At 46.4% G+C, this 18,545-nt stretch overlaps 1 protein-coding gene across 4 annotated transcripts in view; it reads left to right on the top strand.

The window, feature by feature from the left end:
• The window catches only part of LOC118217691 (cGMP-dependent protein kinase 1-like), a 98,396-nt gene extending 80,180 nt beyond the window's left edge, over nucleotides 1-18,216 (top strand). For 2 of the 4 annotated variants that reach the window (XM_035399649.1, XM_035399652.1), the window contains 10 exons: nucleotides 809-883; nucleotides 11,120-11,216; nucleotides 13,730-13,869; nucleotides 14,730-14,819; nucleotides 15,161-15,302; nucleotides 15,740-15,903; nucleotides 16,099-16,221; nucleotides 16,315-16,377; nucleotides 17,190-17,256; nucleotides 18,044-18,213. In XM_035399649.1, coding sequence (XP_035255540.1) covers nucleotides 809-883; nucleotides 11,120-11,216; nucleotides 13,730-13,869; nucleotides 14,730-14,819; nucleotides 15,161-15,302; nucleotides 15,740-15,903; nucleotides 16,099-16,221; nucleotides 16,315-16,377; nucleotides 17,190-17,256; nucleotides 18,044-18,142 — 1,060 coding nt within the window. In that variant the 3' untranslated portion in view covers nucleotides 18,143-18,213. Of the gene's footprint in view, nucleotides 1-808; nucleotides 884-11,119; nucleotides 11,217-13,729; nucleotides 13,870-14,729; nucleotides 14,820-15,160; nucleotides 15,303-15,739; nucleotides 15,904-16,098; nucleotides 16,222-16,314; nucleotides 16,378-17,189; nucleotides 17,257-18,043 lie in introns of all 4 variants that reach the window. The other 2 variants (XM_035399650.1, XM_035399651.1) reach the window with 2 other exon arrangements.
• The last annotated feature ends 329 nt before the right edge of the window (nucleotides 18,217-18,545 follow it).

Genomic DNA, 18,545 nt, shown 5'->3' with positions numbered 1-18,545 from the left:
TCATTCATGTTATAAGTTATACATATTAAACTGACAGGAACAGAAATTAAGTAATTAACGCTGCAAATACCAAGGTCAAAATTCATAGCCAGATTCTGGGGCTTATAAAGGGAATTTGTGCGCCTAAAATAGTCTGTTGTGTCATTAGCATACATGTAAGTTGTTTTTAAAAGTTTCAAAACTAACTTATATATACGACATACGGTCTTAAGGTTTTAATATTTTTTTTTGTTGACCCAGACCCACCAGCAGATATTTCACTTGAGCTGAAAATGTAATAAGTCTTATATTTCAAAAAAGAGCAAACTGTATTTATCCACATTCCAGGGAGCTTTGAAATATGTTTGAAGAGGGCCCGTCTTCTTGCTGGATTTATTTCTGGATTCTGAAATTGGGGCATCGATGTTGTGAAAAGAGTTTATGCTTCGAGCCTGCATGCAGCCTCCTTTTTGCTAGGATTTGGATTTTCTGCTGTTTTGCAATATAATATTTATCTTTTAAGATAATTGCTGATGGTTTCTGTTGTGTATCTAATTATGTTGAATGTCTGTATGGATATTCTCTTGCGCTTCCAGAAAGTTTTATACCAGTCTCGACTAGAATTGAATCTAGTCTAGTCTTGAATCTAAAGTGATAGTGTGCCATTCTTTTATATGAATGAAACATGTACGTAAGAACGTTTCCATGAATGCTTTTTTTTTTGTTTTTGCTTCTTCTGTGGTAATTTCGGTAAATTCTTGTAATAGCTAAATGTATACAAAAGCCAGCAGTTGACTGCTAACGTCTTGCTTGCTGTAATGTTTTCCAGCTCCTTCAAGCACCTGATTGGAGGTCTGGACGACGTCTCCAACAAAGGTTACGAAGACGCTGAGGCCAAAGCCAAGTGAGTCGCGGACACTGCACACCTGCCTGTTCACCAGTTTTCTGTGAATCTCAACACTTCGTTTATACCACTATCACATTAAGGGTTACGGTGACTTAAAACAGATTTTGGGAAGCGAATTTTGAGGAGCCTTACGAGAAAAAAAATCACGATTTCACATTAAAATTAAATTAAATTAAAATGTGTGAACCAGACATTTTCACAAATGATTGGTTTTTCCACATGTGAATGAAAGTGTCCACATGTGAAAACAAAACGTGGGATTTCACTTGATTTCATGTCACGTTTTCACACGTGACTGACTATATCAAATACGAACTACAGTTTTCTCACGTGAAAACGAAACGTGACTTCGCCTAGCACGTGTTGCCTTTGCCCACTCTCATCTTATAAGCGTGGATTATATTTATACTTCGCATGTGCACCCTTCACATGTTGGGTGTTCACATGTGGTTTGTGTACATGTGGTTTTTTAACATGTGTTTTTTTTTCGTAAGGGGAAGTGCAGATAGAGATATATTCTTGTGACGACAGGTAGTGAAATATTAATGAACTACAGGTAGTGAGGAAGGGAAACTCCAGGTAAACTGGCAGAATAGGGGCATAGGGCCCTCTCCGCTGGGCCAGTACGGCATGCATGTTCTCCGGCGTAGTCTGCACCGTCCGGAATTCTGCTGGAGGAAACGCGACACCACTCTTCCCAGAGCCAGTCACTTGCGCTTAGCGCCGTTGGTAGTGGGAACTGCTAGCTCAAGCAGAGTTCCAGGATAATATCCCATTAATGTTTGATTGGGTTGAGGATTCAGTGACCGAGGAGGCCCCAGCATATAAGATAACACTGCCGTCAGGCCCTGCAAGCCCTCCGGGGGGCCACTCGCTTGGTGATCTTGCGGACGGAGGCGCTGTCATCGCGAAAGAAGTGAGTCTGTGCAGGACAGTAATGCTTCTAATTCGGTAAAGGTGATTGCTCGGTGCCATTAAGTAAATTTACGGTTGCATAACGCCTGGCGGTGATGAACTTTTGCCCCTTCTTGTAAGGGGGGGTGGCGGGGGTGGGGGGGGGGGGTATTTAGGAATTACATAACGCAAAGCTGTGCTTTAGATTTATATCTGAGCTCCTTTCATACGGGATGAAGCAGAAGGTGGGAATTGGAGGGTGTTCTGTGACACCGTGTTTCCACATTGTGCTGGCACGGCCCGCCCAGTAAAGTGCTTCTGGAGCGTCTGAGCCGCTCAGAGGAGGACTGAAGGTCATTAGCAGTCCTTCCTCTGCCACTCCTCCCCGAGGAAGCAGCCCAACGTCAGCCGCCACCACCGCCATTTGAGCTGGGCAGCGGAATCCCCACACCTCCGCCAGGGTATTGGCCTGTGTGTGTGTGTGTGTGTGTGTGTGTGTGGAGGGGGGCTTGCGTGTGTACGCGCATGTGTGTGTGCGGGGGTTTGGGGGGGTGCTGTGTGTGTGTGTGTGAGTGTGTGTGCGCAGCGGGTGCTGTGTGGGTGTGAGAGTAGTGGCTGTGGTATATGTAGAAAATGACTGCAGAGCTTTGGGTAAATTGAGACAGACGGCCGTCTTGCATGGCCCCCCCGTCACTCAGCTCTCAAGACACCGTCTGGGAATTAAAGGGATCTGGACTGGGACCCCCGCAGGCCCTCTTTCTCAAACCCCCCCTCAGCCTGCCGTCCCCAGCCCCCAGCCCCCACCCCCCTCCCCTGGCACTGTGTGAGAGCCAGCCTCCGTTAAGCTGACTGCAAACACGCATGCATCCATGCACATGGAGTTATGCACACAAATGCACACGCATGCACACACATGTGCGCACATGGACAGGCATAACAGTGTGCACACAAGCAGCACATGGGTGTGGTGCGCATGCATGCATGCACATGCGCACGCAGATGCATGTTTTTTTGTGCAGCTCACCCTCTGGCGTTCCCTGGTTGGGTGCTGCATGCAGTCCGGCTCTCTCTGAGCTCCGATAATCCCCCACACATCCATCAGAAGGCTGGGAAAAACACAGCGTGCTCTCACCCTCTTTCCCCACACTAATAACTTACAGTAATGAAAAGCTGTTTCCCATCTCTCTCTCACTCACACACACACACACACACTGTTTACGAGTGTACGTGTGTAAGCATGAAGTGGCACATTTGTATCAGTAAATGTAAGTCCTGGTCTTTGCTTGTTAGGGTATGATTATAATGAAATCTTTTCAGCCCGTCGCTGGGTATAAGAGAGATCTCCAGCAGCAGCTCAGTGGGCCTGTGTGTTTATATTTGCTTGCCGGGGCCACTGTTGTCTGGCAAAATTACATCCCGGCTGCTTAATCAGGATGCCAGGTTCCATTACCGTCCGCTGTCCTGTTCGAAAGCCTCTCCCACGTTTCTCCCATCGTACGTTATCAAACGGTACAGGCTTGTGGCCGCTCCGTCTGTCCTATGTGTTACACACTTACCCTCAGGCTCGTAAGAAAGGCTTTTTTGCTCCTCGTGACAGGCTGCCTGAAAAGCAGGAAGGCTATACTCTCTTCTAGCCAAAAAAGACCTGAAATTGGGAAGCCATGTTTGCTTGTCTTGAAGTACAGAAAATGGAGGGACATCCCCTGCTGTTTGGAGATATAAGGGTCTGGTTAATGTGTTTGTATTGAGGTAAACTGTGTTAATGTTAATGTATAGAATCTGTAAGTCTAGCTGCATCTGCGTCGTTATGTTCCTTGTGGTCCTGGTGCTCTTCTGTTGCCCTGGAAACACACGGTTTGATCCCAGTACAGCTTGGTCAAGATCTTTTGCTGTATTTGCATGTGTAACAGAGTGAGAATCAAACTCAATAGTCCAAACCGCGTAGTTTCAGTTTCGCACGAGTAGAAAGCAACAGTTATATGGACCTAAAATTCACATTACAAACAGCTACATTTTGAACAGTGCCCTCACATGCATGATTTCACACACATCTGGAATTTCAAATAGATGATGCACCGATTTTTCATGATTATACATACACTATAGATAATCTATACACCACAAGTTTGGACTCAGAATAGCCCTAGGTCCCAAGCCTGTTTGGTGCCTAGTGAGCAAATACTAAATATACTGAACCTGATACTAAAACCTAATATTTTTATATTAACTAAATTACATTATTTTTGTAATTTACAGTGCTGTCTAATTAACACCCACTATTTCTGCTGAAGACAGGAGACAAAATTGAACAGTTTGTTCAAATTAGCAGCTCCATTATTTGGACGTTTTGTCCCGTGTTTGAATGCACTCATTTGTGACCCAACATTGTCTTTTTTCCCCCCTCTGTCAGCACAATACCATTTAATTATTGTCATTGTCATTGCAGTCATGGTGCAGTTGCAACTCCACAAAACTCTGACAGGAACACAAAGTCTCAAGCATCCTCCTCCTCAAAAAGTTATCAAAGAAATGCGATAATTCATGATAAAGAAGCGCATTGACAGCCCTGAAGTTCACAGATGTGCTTCTTCCAGAAACTCGTTCCCCTTTCCACTTCTCCGAGTCGCGTTAAATCTCTTCAGTCGTGAACGCAGACGTGATTAAGTCTCCTCAGCTGTCACTTCAAAGCGGTTTTTTGTTCTTGGCGGTTATTGCGATGGCCCAGCCGCTACGGGCTGTTTCCAGGCGGAACGCGTCGCCGGGGAGCCGGTCGCCACCGGAAACCGGTCTCACAGCGCGAAGTGGCGGCAGATGCTGGAGCGGATTTTAATTGGTTACAGCGGAGTGAGCGTGAGTGAGTCTGTGAGTCTTCGGCTAAACGCGTCCGCGGCTACGTCTTCTTACTGCCGCCGCCGCCGCCGTGTTTACAGGCTCTGCTCAGCTGGCAGCTGTTGACACGCTCTGTGCGCTCTGATTGGCCGTCAGGTGGGATGTGCCCCCCCCCCCCCCCCCCCCCCACACGATGACAGGTCTGCACTCTGGACAACAAGCTGAATGCTTTGAATCCAACTCCACTCTCTCTGCAAACTTTGTTTGGTAGTATTTCTTGTACTACATGCAGTGTGCACTGTTGTTTTTTTTTTTTTTGTGAATGTGAGGTAAGTCTGCCCAAATTCCAGAGAACTGCTTTGCTATTAAAACATTGTCAGTTACTACTTCACACAAATCATAATCTTGTATAGGTAGGGCTTCCAACTGGTGGTGACTCAGTTCGACTCAGTCCTGGTGAAAATAGCTGCTCCGCCCCGGGCCTGTGTTTTTTAGGCTGCCCCGCTTTGGGCCTGTGTTGTTTCGGCTGCCCCGCCCTGGGCCTGTGTTGTTTCGGCTGCCCCGCCCTGGGCCTGTGTTTTTTTTTGGCTGCCCCGCCCTGGGCCTGTGTTGTTTCGGCTGCCCCGCCCTGGGCCTGTGTTTTTTTTTGGCTGCCCCACTGCTCCAAGCCTGTGTTCTCCCCGCTGAGAGTGCGAGTGCTCTTAAAATCAGGGACGCCGTCGCAGATCCCTTTCTGGAGCCCTGCGGAGGGGAGGCATCCCTCTCAATCAGCCCCATGTAGAGTAATAAAATAGGCTCTGATTGCATGGTGTCCTCTCCATCATATTTCTCTTTCTCTTTCTTACTGAAGTAGATTAACAAAGGGAGCCTTATTACTGCCTGTGTTCTGCCTGGAATTCATAATATCCTCTTATACCTGTGAGACTGTGGGGCTTTGAAAGCTCATCCTTGTCTGGGGTCTTGAAGTGTCGCCTGACATGCGCAATATGATTTTTATGTCCCTTGCAGGACGGCTTCACAGCCGTAGTCGTGTTGCTGGGCCTTTGGCGTCTTTTGTGCAGCATCAAAGTCTCCTCTGTAAATAGATTTATCATTATTATTTTTCCCCATTATTTTAAATGCTGTTCAATTTCTTGAAAACCATGTTTATTGGCAGAAGTTGTCATTTTTCAAAATGTGGTACAAGATCGCCCTCTGGTGGTGACAGTGACAGTCTGTTTTGTGGTTTACCACAGAGAGACCTGGTAAGGCTGTAGGCTATGGATATGGATAATTCATTTACACTTCAAATTTATAAAATTATGAATATACATTTATCCCTAGTTATCTTTTAATAATCACTAAATGCGTTATCTTCTGGTGGGGAAAATAGCGTACAAAAGTAACTTCTGAAGCGAGATATATATAAAATATATGTAATTAATGTCGTACTATTGACACTAGTTACTCTTGATTGGAGTCTACCCGTGATATAGGCACGAATTATGTGATGTGTAATTAATTATTTTGTTAATCAGACCCCAGCTTTTTTAATGCTGTCTGCAACGGTTCACTCTGAGACTGCAGGCTGTGTGAATACTCATGAAAACAGAGGTTATAGCTGATTAAACAGGCCTTTTCTGTGAGAGAACTGCAGGAGAGCACACACACACACACACACACGCTCACGCACACCCACACACACACACACACACACACAGAAGAGCAATAGTGTGTGTTCTCCATGTCAGTGCCATGTGTCGCTCCACTTCCTCCCAGAATGAGACGTGTTGCAGCCATTTGGTCGTCTTAGATAAACATGCAAATTCGACCAGTTGCCATTTCTCCCTGCGTGCCCCCCCTGACCCCGCCCAGAAGGAGTCGCGTCCGCCCGCCCACCGTTACCATGGCAAAAGTTTGTATATGGAAACAGAGACCAGAGGAAACAGAGCACCACAGTCTGCTGGATACTCATTGCAGACAGTCTTCGCAGTCAGAGTCTGCTGGATACTCATTGCAGACAGACTGCGCAGTCAGAATCTGCTGGGTACTCATTGCAGACAAACTGTACAGTCGGAATCTGCTGAGTACTCATTGCAGACAGACTGCGCAGTCAGAATCTGCTGGGTACTCATTGCAAACAGACTGTGCAGTCAGAGTCTGCTGGATACTCATTGCAGACAGTCTGCGCAGTCAGAGTCTGCTGGATACTCATTGCAGACAGACTGCGCAGTCGGAATCTGCTGGGTACTCATTGCAGACAGACTGCGCAGTCAGAGTCTGCTGGGTACTCATTGCAGACAGATTGCGCAGTCAGAGTCTGCTGGTTTTCCAACAGATTAGGGAGATAGAGAGATAGATAAGAGGCCAAGTTTGTGAGTTTCCTCCTCTGTCCGCCTATCATGAGAGTGAGAATGTCCTCCTCAGTGGACCTCTGAGCAAGCTCCATGGTTATAAGCTAGTACCATTTATTACGGGGACTACTGATGTTTAAATGCGCAATGACACAAACACAAACTGAGGGGAATCTGTTTAAGTTTTTTTGCCAGCAAACTTGATGTCTGAGTTTTTTTGAGTTGCTGCAGAACACAGGGGAAGGTTAATCGGTGTTAAACTGCCTCAAGAGGAGGTTGGAAAAAAAAAGATCTTTGCTGTTCCTTTCTCAAGCATGATAGTTTACTTTTACTGTCAGACTTGTGGGGTAAAATAATGTCTTAAGTTGGCTCTTGTAGTATGTATGCAGCAGTGAGGTTTCCAGACTGGGTAAAGGGTAAAGGGTAAAGGGTAAAGGGTAATGCCGTGAGCCAGAGCAGACCAGGGTAGAATACCCATTTCAAATACCTTATAAATAACTGTTTATGTGCTGGTCAAAAAATTCTCCTACAGATCCCTGAGAATTTCCAAGGAAACACGTTAATTGCCAAAAAACATACAGTACAATCATAAGAAGAATGCTTCATTCAGAATATAGGTTAAAGGTAGATTTATTTTATTTTTTCAGATAAAATTTGTCAGGAGTCTGCTGGAGTTTTTATGGAATCTAAAGGGTTAAAGCGTTTTGATGAATAATTTGGCCCACGTCCGCTGCAGTCCTCGGTCCCACGGTCATGTTCACAGAGCGGCAGGGCTTTTGGCCAGAGGCTCAGGGCTCCAAACTCGAGGACCTCCCATGCGTCGGCAGGGGTAAATGGTAAATGGACTGCACTTAAATAGCGCTTTTATCCAAAGCGCTTTACAATTGATGCCTCTCATTCACCCATTCACACACACACTCACACACCAACGGTGAAAGGCTGCCATGCAAGGTACCAGTCAGCTCGTCGGGAGCAGTTAGGGGTTTAGGTGTCTTTCTCAGGGACACTTCGACACACCCAGGGCGAACTCTGAACTGACTGTCTGCACCAATCATGCTGCAGCGCAAGCTTCTTCCAAAGACGGTGGAGGAAACTAACAAGATGCACACGTTGCAGTGCATGTCATTGGAGAACTGCGGAGAATTTTAACGTGTTATTATGTGTGCTAAGGGATGTCTCTCTTGAGTATCATGAAGAGTATACTTATACTAATAAAATGTTGTTATTATTATTATCATTATTCCTATGTGTACGGAAAGCCATTGCTCCCCATATTAGTCAGAGAGAAAGAACATTAAATGTCTTAGGCTGTGATATTTATATTCTTGGCATTTCCAGAGGGTTGAAAATACAGACATTGTGTTGGGCTAACCTTTATGGCGCACTGACAAGATCAGTTTAGTTCTGGAATAGTGTCACAGGGGCTGTGGATTCTTCGCAAGCATCAGAATATAATTTGATTACGACCCTCATCTGATATCCGTGCCTCAATGTCAAATGGCGGACCGGGGGAACACGACACCTGTACCTCCGGCCCTGGGACAGGGCGCGGGTCTGGCCAAAACAATCAGCCTCCTGCAGCTCGCGCTTTTTCCTTGCTCTGGATGCGGACATTTACAGAATGACGGGTCGCTGTGGAGGCTTTGTCTCTTTACATTACGTCACGTTGATGCCATTGAACAGACACTCCTATCCAGAGCACCTTACACGTTTTTATTTATTAATTAATTCATTTAACATCCACATACAGCTGGATATATATCGAAGTAGCTCAGGTTACCTTGCTCAAGGGTGCAACGACAGTGTCCTTCCTACCTGGGATTCAAACCTGCAACCCCTGGGAATCAACCCTGCAACCCCTGGGTTGCAAGGCCAGTTCCCTAACCGCTATATCGCACTACTGCTCGATCCTTAAATCCCCCCTCTCTAAAAACATGCCACTGTATCAGGAGTCCAGGGAAACGCCATTGTGTGGTGCTAAGTAGAACTGCACCTGTGTGGGATTAAGGGTGTTGTTTTCCAATGGCTCTCGACCAGAGTGTTGCCCAGCTGGCCCATCGCTGAATGTTTCAAGCAGTGAACATACCGGCGTTTCCCGGACGATTTAAAAATCTTCGGCCAAAGAAATGTAATCTGTCCACCGGTGTGAAGCCAAGGCTACGATGTCCCTCGAAACTAAATTTAAGCCAATGCCTGCAACGCCATCCATTCTGGAGAAACTGAACTGCCAGCTTGCCTCTTATACAACTACTCAGGAAGGCAGCACAGATGTGGCCTTTTGAGTCTATATCGTATTTAGTTTTTTTTTATTTTCAACTTTTAGAATTTTTTTTGGGAAAAAGCCAAAATGGCAGTTTGATTTTGCACCTACTTCTGGGATTCAGAAACAGTCACGATTCATCCAGTTAGGCTGACAGAGCCGAAGCTGGCAAAACTGATAGCTCTGTTGTTATTGTACTTTGTTAAAGTTGTGTAGAGGTTTTAGCAAAAAAAGAAAAAAGTATTTGTGTTCATGTACAGTATGTACACCACAATAACTGCGGAATATTTTACCTCACTTTCAAGAGTTAAAACAGCAATGATTTTGTTGTTAAAACAGGAAGTTGTTGTTAGAATGGGACAGAAGTTCTGTCCTCGGTATCCCTGTGTGCTGTGAGCAGTTTGGCAGTTATGTTACCGGGGGAGCAGCTGCAGGGGGAGCAGAAACGGTCGGTCAGAGCTGCAGGAGCAGAGCAGCTGTAATACTGAGCTGCTGCAGGAATCACATTTTCACCGTCGCCTCTCTCAAGCTGAGCTCGCCGTGCCCCCTGGGGAACTCGAACCCGGGGTCACTCAAACCCCTCCGAGAGGTTACGGATTGAAGGCGCTGAACGAACACTCATTTTGGGATTCTCACACTTGTTTCTGAGGTCCTTGGTCCGCCTGTATGTGTTGCCATTCGTTCAATAACGGAATTGTAGCCAGCTGTTCCTCGTCCTTAATTCAATACTTCTGATGTCAGTTGAGATTGTGATTTTCCCCCCTGAGGCCACGTGATGTCATAAATGGCAACGCGTGCCCTTGAAGAGCAGAATTAGAGGTCAAAATAGAGCCAGGAAACTGCATGGCGCCCTCTACAGGAGATCTTTTGTCACAGAGGTGATAATCATACAACACCGTTTATCTCCCCCTGCCCTTAGCCCTTCTGCCCACTGGAGCCGTCGGACTGACAGACAGGAAATAGCATTCACCTGCCAGGGGTTCGAGCGCAGATTAGTTACCACGGCGAGAGCAAACAAACAGATTCGCCATCTCCTAGGCTAGCACTGCTGCATAGATGCTCGACTGACGGAGTTAATATTTCTCTTCACTCCGTCTTGCTTCTAAAAAGCCTTGTAATGCGTTCAGCTGTTGAGCTACGACCAGCTGTTACTGGTGTTGATGGAGGTATGTTCTAAGTGGGGCTAAGCTGTGAACCAATTTGTTTATACTGCAGACTGTAGCCTATTCATGAGCCTAATTCAATCATTTGTGTATATAATTTGGTACTTTATTGTTTGCAGTCATTGTATATTTAGAACGTGTAACAGAGGCAGTGTTAAGTGTCTTAAGTGTCAGTGCTTGGTGTGTTAAGTGTGTTAAGTGAATGTGACACACATGTTGATCAACCAGATAAGTCCACCTGTGGGTGTCCTTCATTCTGAGGGTGACACCTGACCCAACGTCTCACTTTCAGTCCTCATAGTACCTCGGTGATACTAATACAGCCCAAAGGCTCTACCACCTCCCCACCCAACGCCCCTCTGTCCTGACAAAATATATAAGTGAGCCAGGTACTCCGATGGCAGGTTTGAACCTTGTGTAGGACATCAGGTGTTTTCCCTTGAGCCAAGCTCCTCTGCCTGAACTGCAGCAGTAGAACTTTTGACTGTTTCTGTCATGTGATTGAGATTCTGTGGAGCTTCTCCACTCTGGCTCCCCAGCGGTGGAACAAACTCCCCGTTCCTCCACGAAACACTCCGTCAGTCAGTCAGTCACCAACGATTTTTTGCCGTGGATAAAATAAGTGAGTGAAATGAACACCGAGGGGGAGAGAGACAGAAAGGTGCAGTGTTCTATTCCCTCACCTGTCCCACCCTCCGGCCACCTCTCCCCTCCACGCCTCTAACAGGTGCCCCTGTCCCCCTCTCAAACGCAGGTACGAGGCGGAGAACGCCTTCTTCTCCAGCCTGACCCTGGTGGACTTCAACATCATCGACACTCTGGGCGTGGGGGGGTTCGGCCGCGTGGAGCTGGTAGGAACGCACTCGTCTCTGTCTTTTCATTCAGAACAATGATTTGGTACGTTCTGTCTTACGCTCAGAAACACTGTGTGACCTGTATTTCCTGTGTTGGAACCCAGTGTTTCATCTTCACCCAGAGAAGACCTTTCAAAATGAGGTCATTGGGGTACAACTCCCCCATATCTGAAAATGTTTGTGAATGGAAGGTTAGGGGATACTCTGAAATGGCAAAAAAAAAATGTATTGTTTCAGAGGACAGGGTGGATGGGCTTTATGAACATAAAACTGGGCAGTTTGTGCATATATGGTCTATGGAAAGTGTCAAAGCTAACTTGACATTTTTAGGAATTTAGAAATCCCACATGGACTGATAATAAAAAGAGGGTGTCAGATCAGCCTATGCAAACTTCACCTGCAGTAGCACCTGACCTGGATCAAACACGGATGTACTTTCACACTTTAGACACCAGTAAAGCTCTTGCACATTATTGACAATTTTTAGAAGAAATGTCTATTTTTTTTTTTAAACCAGTATTCATGTTTTGTTGAGAATGATCGAGGACATGAGAGCGTTTTCACATTCGTTTCCGGAATCTTGCTGGGGTACACATATTGGTCCCAAGCTTGATTGGCACACGTGATTCGCACAGAAGTTCTGTTTATCCCTCCAAGTGCAGGTGGTGCATTTTCTATGTCCCATCTGCCTCTGACTAGTTTCTTCTCCATCTGTACTCTCTCTCTCTCTCTCTCTCTCTCCCTCTCTGTCTCTCTCTCTCTCTCTCTGTCTCTCTCTCTCTCTGTCTCTCTGTCTCTCTGTCTCTCATCCATTGCGACTGTGCTGTTAATTTTATGCACAGCAGATTTGAGATTTGCATGCGTGCCAGTGTTCCCCTGGAGAGAGCGATATCTACACTTCTCAGTCCCCCAGCTCTCACAGACGTTAGCGAAGTCCTCACCGGGGGGGTGGGGTCTCTCTCAAACGGCTCCTGCGATAACCGAAGGTTAATTGGGCTGATTGCCGTAGGCCTACCGCGATGCCTTGATTGCATGTTAACGAGCTCCAGAAAGTTTCGTGACAACTCCTGGTGCTGGAGGGCAGAACTACGGGTTTAAAGTGGCAGAAGCTCATGGCTTTATTTATTACATTACATTATGTTTATTTAGCGGACGCTTTTATCCAAAGCGACGTACAAAAGTGCGTGTCATGGTCAATGGACAACTACAAAACACAGGTTCAATAAGGTACAATACTCATTTCGTACAGCTATTTATGAATACGGGCCTCTATGTTCAGTTTGTGAGAGGGAGGCCGTAAATAAGAAAGACGCGAGAGTGAAAAGGAGCAGTACTCACTGCTGTACAAAATGAGACACATTAAATCCTTTCACATCTCCCAGCTGAAATTACAGTTGGAGTCTGCTGCTGCCTCAGAGTGTCGAGACCCGCTAGCTGGGTTTAGCACCTTTCAGAGGGGTCAACTGACCTGAAACATGTTCCCGTGGAATATGAAATTTCCCCTTGAGCATGGGTGGAGGTCCTTTGCATTTTTTTCCTGTTTGTTCAATGGTCTGTTTAGATCCGGGCTGCACAACCCTGTTCCTGGAGATCTACCATTCCTGTACGTTTTCGTTTCAACCCTAATTTGGCACACCAGACTCATCCGCAGCTCAGTGAGATCTCTGGCTGTTGAATGAGGTGTGGCTTTGTTAGTGTTGGAGTGAAAACCTACAGGACAGTAGATCTCCAGGAACAGGGTTTTAGCAGCCGTGCTCTAGCCGTTGAATGAGGTGTGCTTTGTTTGGGTTGGAGGGGAAACCGACAGGACGGTAGGTTTCCAGGAACAGGATCGAGCTGCCCTGATTTAGATACTCTGGAGGGCTTAAACGAGCTCTTACCCACTGTGGGCAAACAAGCAGACCCAATCCGGGATAAGACTGGATAGTAGCTCTGTGTCCCAATAACCTCTCTCAGGTGCCATCAAAAAATAGATCTTCAGGAGGTTTTAAATAGACTAGAAAAGAATAGAGAAAGAGTGGAATAGTGATATATTTAAAGACTGACGCATGCACACCATTAACGGATTCCCCAAACCTATTCTGATAGGCTGTTCAGGGTCTGTTTTGAGCACCACTGCGCAGACAATTTAAAAAAATAAAATACACACATCCTTTTCACAGAGTACAGGTTCTCACCATACAGCAGTGTGGACCACATGACCTCTGATACATGATATGCGGAGCCAAGCTTCCCACAAACCATTTTCAGATTAAGTTTCACGTATAGATCATAACTCTTAAAAGAATGGCAGACGCAGACAGATACACACACACAGAAACACACACATATACACATACACGAAGACACACACACACACACACACCCAGATGCGCACACACACACACACACACACACACACACCCAGATGCGCACACACACACACACAGCGTATGCTCAGTGGACTCGCCGTCGTTCTCCCGAGGAGGGGGCGTGCGAGTGAGAGCCTCCATCTTGCCGTTTTGGGGCAGGTGCAGCTGAAGAGCGACGAGTCCCGGACGTTCGCCATGAAGATCCTGAAGAAACGGCACATCGTGGACACGCGGCAGCAGGAGCACATCCGCTCGGAGAAGCAGATCATGCAGGAGGCCCACTCCGACTTCATCGTCAGGTACGCAACATGGAAGACAACAAATGCATTTTCTTTAAAGAAGCGATAGAAGTATTATAATTTTTGGTATGGGGGTGTGAGTGAGTGGGAGTGTGTTTGTCATTTTTATTGTCATTTTAGCTGTTGTCCCAAGTCAACATTTGGCCTTTACTTTGAGTAACACTTAAAAGCAAGAATTCACATGCAGAGTTTAACCAATTCATCGTGTAACTTCATTCTTAAACCTCCCCAAGTTTGGCAAAAACCCAGGAAGTTTTCTCTGTGTGGAAGTTAGCCGCTCATTAAAGAGTGCCTGGAGTGCAGCGTACCAACAAAAAGCACCTCAAAGGGACCCTGGACGAGGAAGTGGGCCTCGAACAAAGACTTATTTAAAGGAGAGAGACGAGGTCTTCTAACTCAAACAGAAACAAGTCTTCCACATTCTGACCGTCCCGCATAACTGTTCTAAAACGGTCTCAGAATCGGTCTTAAAAGAAGGCCGACAAAGAGGTTTGGTCGCAGTTTAGTTCAAGGACACTCAAATGATCAGCAAACAAACTGCAGACAAACCAGTCTGGCTTCAGTGGAAGCGTATATACTGTAGGGCCAGAGGCAGGAGGGAAAAATAAAATAAATGTAAAAAATAATATAAGAACTCCTTTGTCACCTGGGAGAAGGAAGAGAAGAGCACAGGATCACCAGCAGGGGGCAGTAAATTCACTACGATTAAAACTCCCCTGACCGAGTTCATGAGGAAAAAAACTGCAGCTTCTCTTTTGGTTTTAAGTTTATACGTTGATTGAATCCAAGCCTTTGTGTCTGACACAGGATGTCAAAAAACATTTTTTGGGGGTTTTTTTTTCTCAATGTTTTGTATATAGACTCTACAGGACATTCAAGGACAGCAAGTATCTGTACATGCTAATGGAGGCTTGCCTTGGAGGAGAGCTGTGGACTATACTGAGGGACAGGTGAGAAGCGGACAGTAAGCCTTATAATCAGCTGATTTCATTTCACATTTAAGTGCTGAGTAACACCAAAAACCAGCGTAAAATATAATGCAAGATCTGAGAGCAGCAATAATTTGTATATTTTCCCACATATTGTGAAGCATTGCCATATATTGACAAATATGTTTCACTTGAATATATCTTCTATATGTTCCATTTCGGTAAGGGTGGTCATAGTGGGCCAATCAGAGGCTCTCTCCCCTAAACATATGGCCAGTCTGTACTCCTGGGAGCCCACCTGGGATCCCTCTGATGTTTCTGCGTGCTGATTCGTCCTCGCTCGTGTGCTGGTTTTTCCCCAGAGGCTCATTTGAAGACGCGACCACGCGCTTCTACACGGCGTGTGTGGTGGAGGCCTTCTCCTACCTGCACTCCAAAGGCATCATCTACAGGGACCTCAAGCCCGAGAACCTCATCCTGGATCACAGAGGCTACGCCAAGCTGGTGAGCGAGAGGGGGGCTGGGGTCTGCAGGGGTGCGGAGTGGAACTCTGGGCCCTGTGCCTACGCAGTCTGTGTGGGCCCCCGTCCCAAAGCAAACGTTTTAGTCCAGGTCTTCTGAGCCCCCCCCCCCCCCCCAATAGTCCCGCCCCCGCCTGTCCGGACTCTGTAGGCCGGTGGTGTTGACTCTCGTCCCTGGAGAACAGCCAGGGGGGGTTAGTTTTCCCTTTTATATCAGCGGCCTGTTCAAACTGCTCACCCTGCTCAGCCCTTCAAGAAAAACTAAAATAATGAACTCCACTGCAGTGGGCCCACCATCACACCACTGTATGAATTCTGTTTGATTGATGTGGATCTGAGCTCTGTGGCTCTTTCTGTCTCTTCCTCTCTCTCTCTCTCTCTCTCTCTCTCCCTCTCCCTCTCTCTCTCTCTCTCTCGAAGGTGGACTTTGGCTTTGCCAAGAAGATCGGGTTCGGAAAGAAGACGTGGACGTTCTGCGGAACGCCGGAGTACGTGGCTCCTGAGATCATCCTGAACAAAGGCCACGACATCTCCGCAGACTACTGGTCCCTGGGGATCCTCATGTACGAGCTCCTGACCGGCAGGTAAACGCACAGACATACCTGTGAATGTGCAGCAGAAACCAGCCGCCTGCCAGCTCTCCAACGGCAAGAGGGAGTGGCACAGCTCACATCCACTGATCTCACCAAAAAGGACTCTACACAGAGGAGTCTGTGTGTGACATATTCTGTGTGTGACATGTTTTGGGATGAATAATTCTCCCCCCATGTCTCTCTCAGCCCTCCGTTTTCTGGCCCCGATCCGATGAAGACGTACAACATCATCCTGAGGGGCATCGACATGATCGAATTTCCAAAGAAGATCGCCAAAAACGCCGGCAATCTAATCAAGAAACTCTGCAGGTGAATTCGGACGAGACGACCTTGGGGGGAGGTCAGGCTGTTTCGCTGCGTCCGCACTGCGCCCCTAACTGTGGTGCGTGTTTCCGTTTCCAGGGACAATCCCTCCGAAAGACTGGGGAACTTGAAAAACGGTGTCAAAGACATCCAAAAGCACAAGTAAGTGAGAAATTCATTAAGACAGGGGGGCCAGACTCCAGTCCTGGAGGGCCGCAGTGTCTGCTGGTATTTGTAGTTTCCTTTCGATCAGCGAACAGCCTTGAGAACAAGATGTCTGGACTCTTTAGCCAATCAGTGACTTAAATTCATCACACACGCTGAAACACACAGAAAATCCACAGACACTGCCGCCCTCCAAGACTGGATCTGAACCTGTAGACGCAAATCGTCCTTGGTCATAAATTTTTTTTTTTCCACAAAAGAAAAGTACCTTTTTTGTATTTTATGGACATGTACACTTCATTCCAGTTAATATACATTAATGCATTTTGTACATTTTGATAAGGTACAGTAAATCCGTCCACTCAATTATTTTTTATCAAGATCGTAAATTCTTAATTTGAGATATATCATTCATTACTTTAACTGACCTTAACTGAACTGTATAAAACCCTCAGTCCAGTATACTGCAGAACAGCTGCTTTCAGAGCTGCAGGGATCTTAAACACCACTAGGTGGCAGCCTGTCACTAGAGCTCATAAAATGGCAGGCGGATTTTGGACAGGTTTTTGAAAGTACGCATTACTTCGTTTGGAATAATTATCCACAGGAACTCTTGAGGCCTCGCTGATGATGCTTATAAGTTTGTTCAGATGAATAAATTTGTGCAGAGGAACTTAATGGAGGATTTTCTTGGATTTTATTTTCATATTTGCAACATGTCCTTTATGATTTTGCTAACTCAGGCATTTTAGCAGTTTGTTGTAGACAGTGATAGAGTGGGCTTTCTCTTCTATTGGTTTGCTCTTTAGGTGGTTTGAAGGCTTTAACTGGGACGGGTTACATAAGGGAACAATGACCCCTCCCATCATCCCGAATGTAAGTACAGACTCTGCCTAATGACCTTCACCCTCTAACGACCTTCACTCACAAACAACCTTCACTCCCTAATGACCTTCACCCTCTAACGACCTTCACTCACAAACAACCTTCACTCCCTAATGACCTTCACCCTCTAACGACCTTCACTCACAAACAACCTTCACTCCCTAATAACCTTCACCCTCTAACGACCTTCACACACAAACAACCTTCACTCCCTAATGACCTTCACCCTCTAATGACCTTCACTCACAAACAACCTTCACTCCCTAATGACCTTCACCCTCTAACGACCTTCACTCACAAACAACCTTCACTCCCTAATGACCTTCACCCTCTAACGACCTTCACTCATTCTGAATGGCATTTCAGACTGAGTGAATAACTATGAATAAAAAATTGAACACAAGTGCATAATTTTACACTGTAAACCTATTATTGAATATATCATTGCATTTATGAGTCACATTTTCATTTACTGATTGTAAACTTATTAATTGTATTGTGTTTATATTTATTTTGAGGAGAAATATCCTCACAGTATGTTTGTTGGTATTAAGAGTATAACCAAAATTGCATCATGTTCTATTTCCACATCATTAATATATCCATTAGGTTTTAGTCTCAGTGTTTTATTTCTGTTTTTTATTTCTACTATATGTGCTATTATATGGTTTTTATGTTGTGTTCTGTAACTAGTAAAATGAGTTTCTCCCTGAGTATGACAGACTTGTCGGTTGATGAATTAATCAGCTGACGCGTTCTTGGTGAACTCCTGGCACAGGTCACCTCGTCGACGGACACGAGCAACTTCGACAGCTTCCCTGAGGACAGCGAGGACCCTCCTCCCGACGACAACTCGGGATGGGACGCCGATTTCTAGACCCCGCCTCCGGCCTCCCGCCCCGCGCCCCCCCCCCCCTCCCCGCAGCGGCTTCTGAGCAGCATGCTGCCTGATCTACAGGACCAAGCGCCGGTTCAGAGAGACTGCACAGAGAGGAGGGGAGAAGGGAGGAGAGGAGAGGAGAGGAGAGGAGAGAAGAGGAGAGAAGAGAAGAGGAGAAGAGAGGAGGGGAGGGGAGAGGAGGGAGGAGAGAAGAGAGGAGAAGAGGAGAGGAGAGGAGAGGAGAGGAGAGGAGAGGAGAGGAGAGGAGAGGAGAAGAGGGGAGGGGAGAGGAGAGGAGGGAGGAGAAAAGAGAGGAGAAGAGGAGAGGAGAGGAGAGGAGAAGAGAGGAGGGGAGGGGAGAGGAGGGAGGAGAGGAGAGGAGAGGAGAGGGGAGGGGAGG

The sequence above is a fragment of the Anguilla anguilla genome, chromosome 18 (assembly GCF_013347855.1).
Source record: "Anguilla anguilla isolate fAngAng1 chromosome 18, fAngAng1.pri, whole genome shotgun sequence".
NCBI classification, from domain to species: domain Eukaryota; kingdom Metazoa; phylum Chordata; class Actinopteri; order Anguilliformes; family Anguillidae; genus Anguilla; species Anguilla anguilla.
This window is presented reverse-complemented; position numbering and strand designations above follow the sequence as displayed.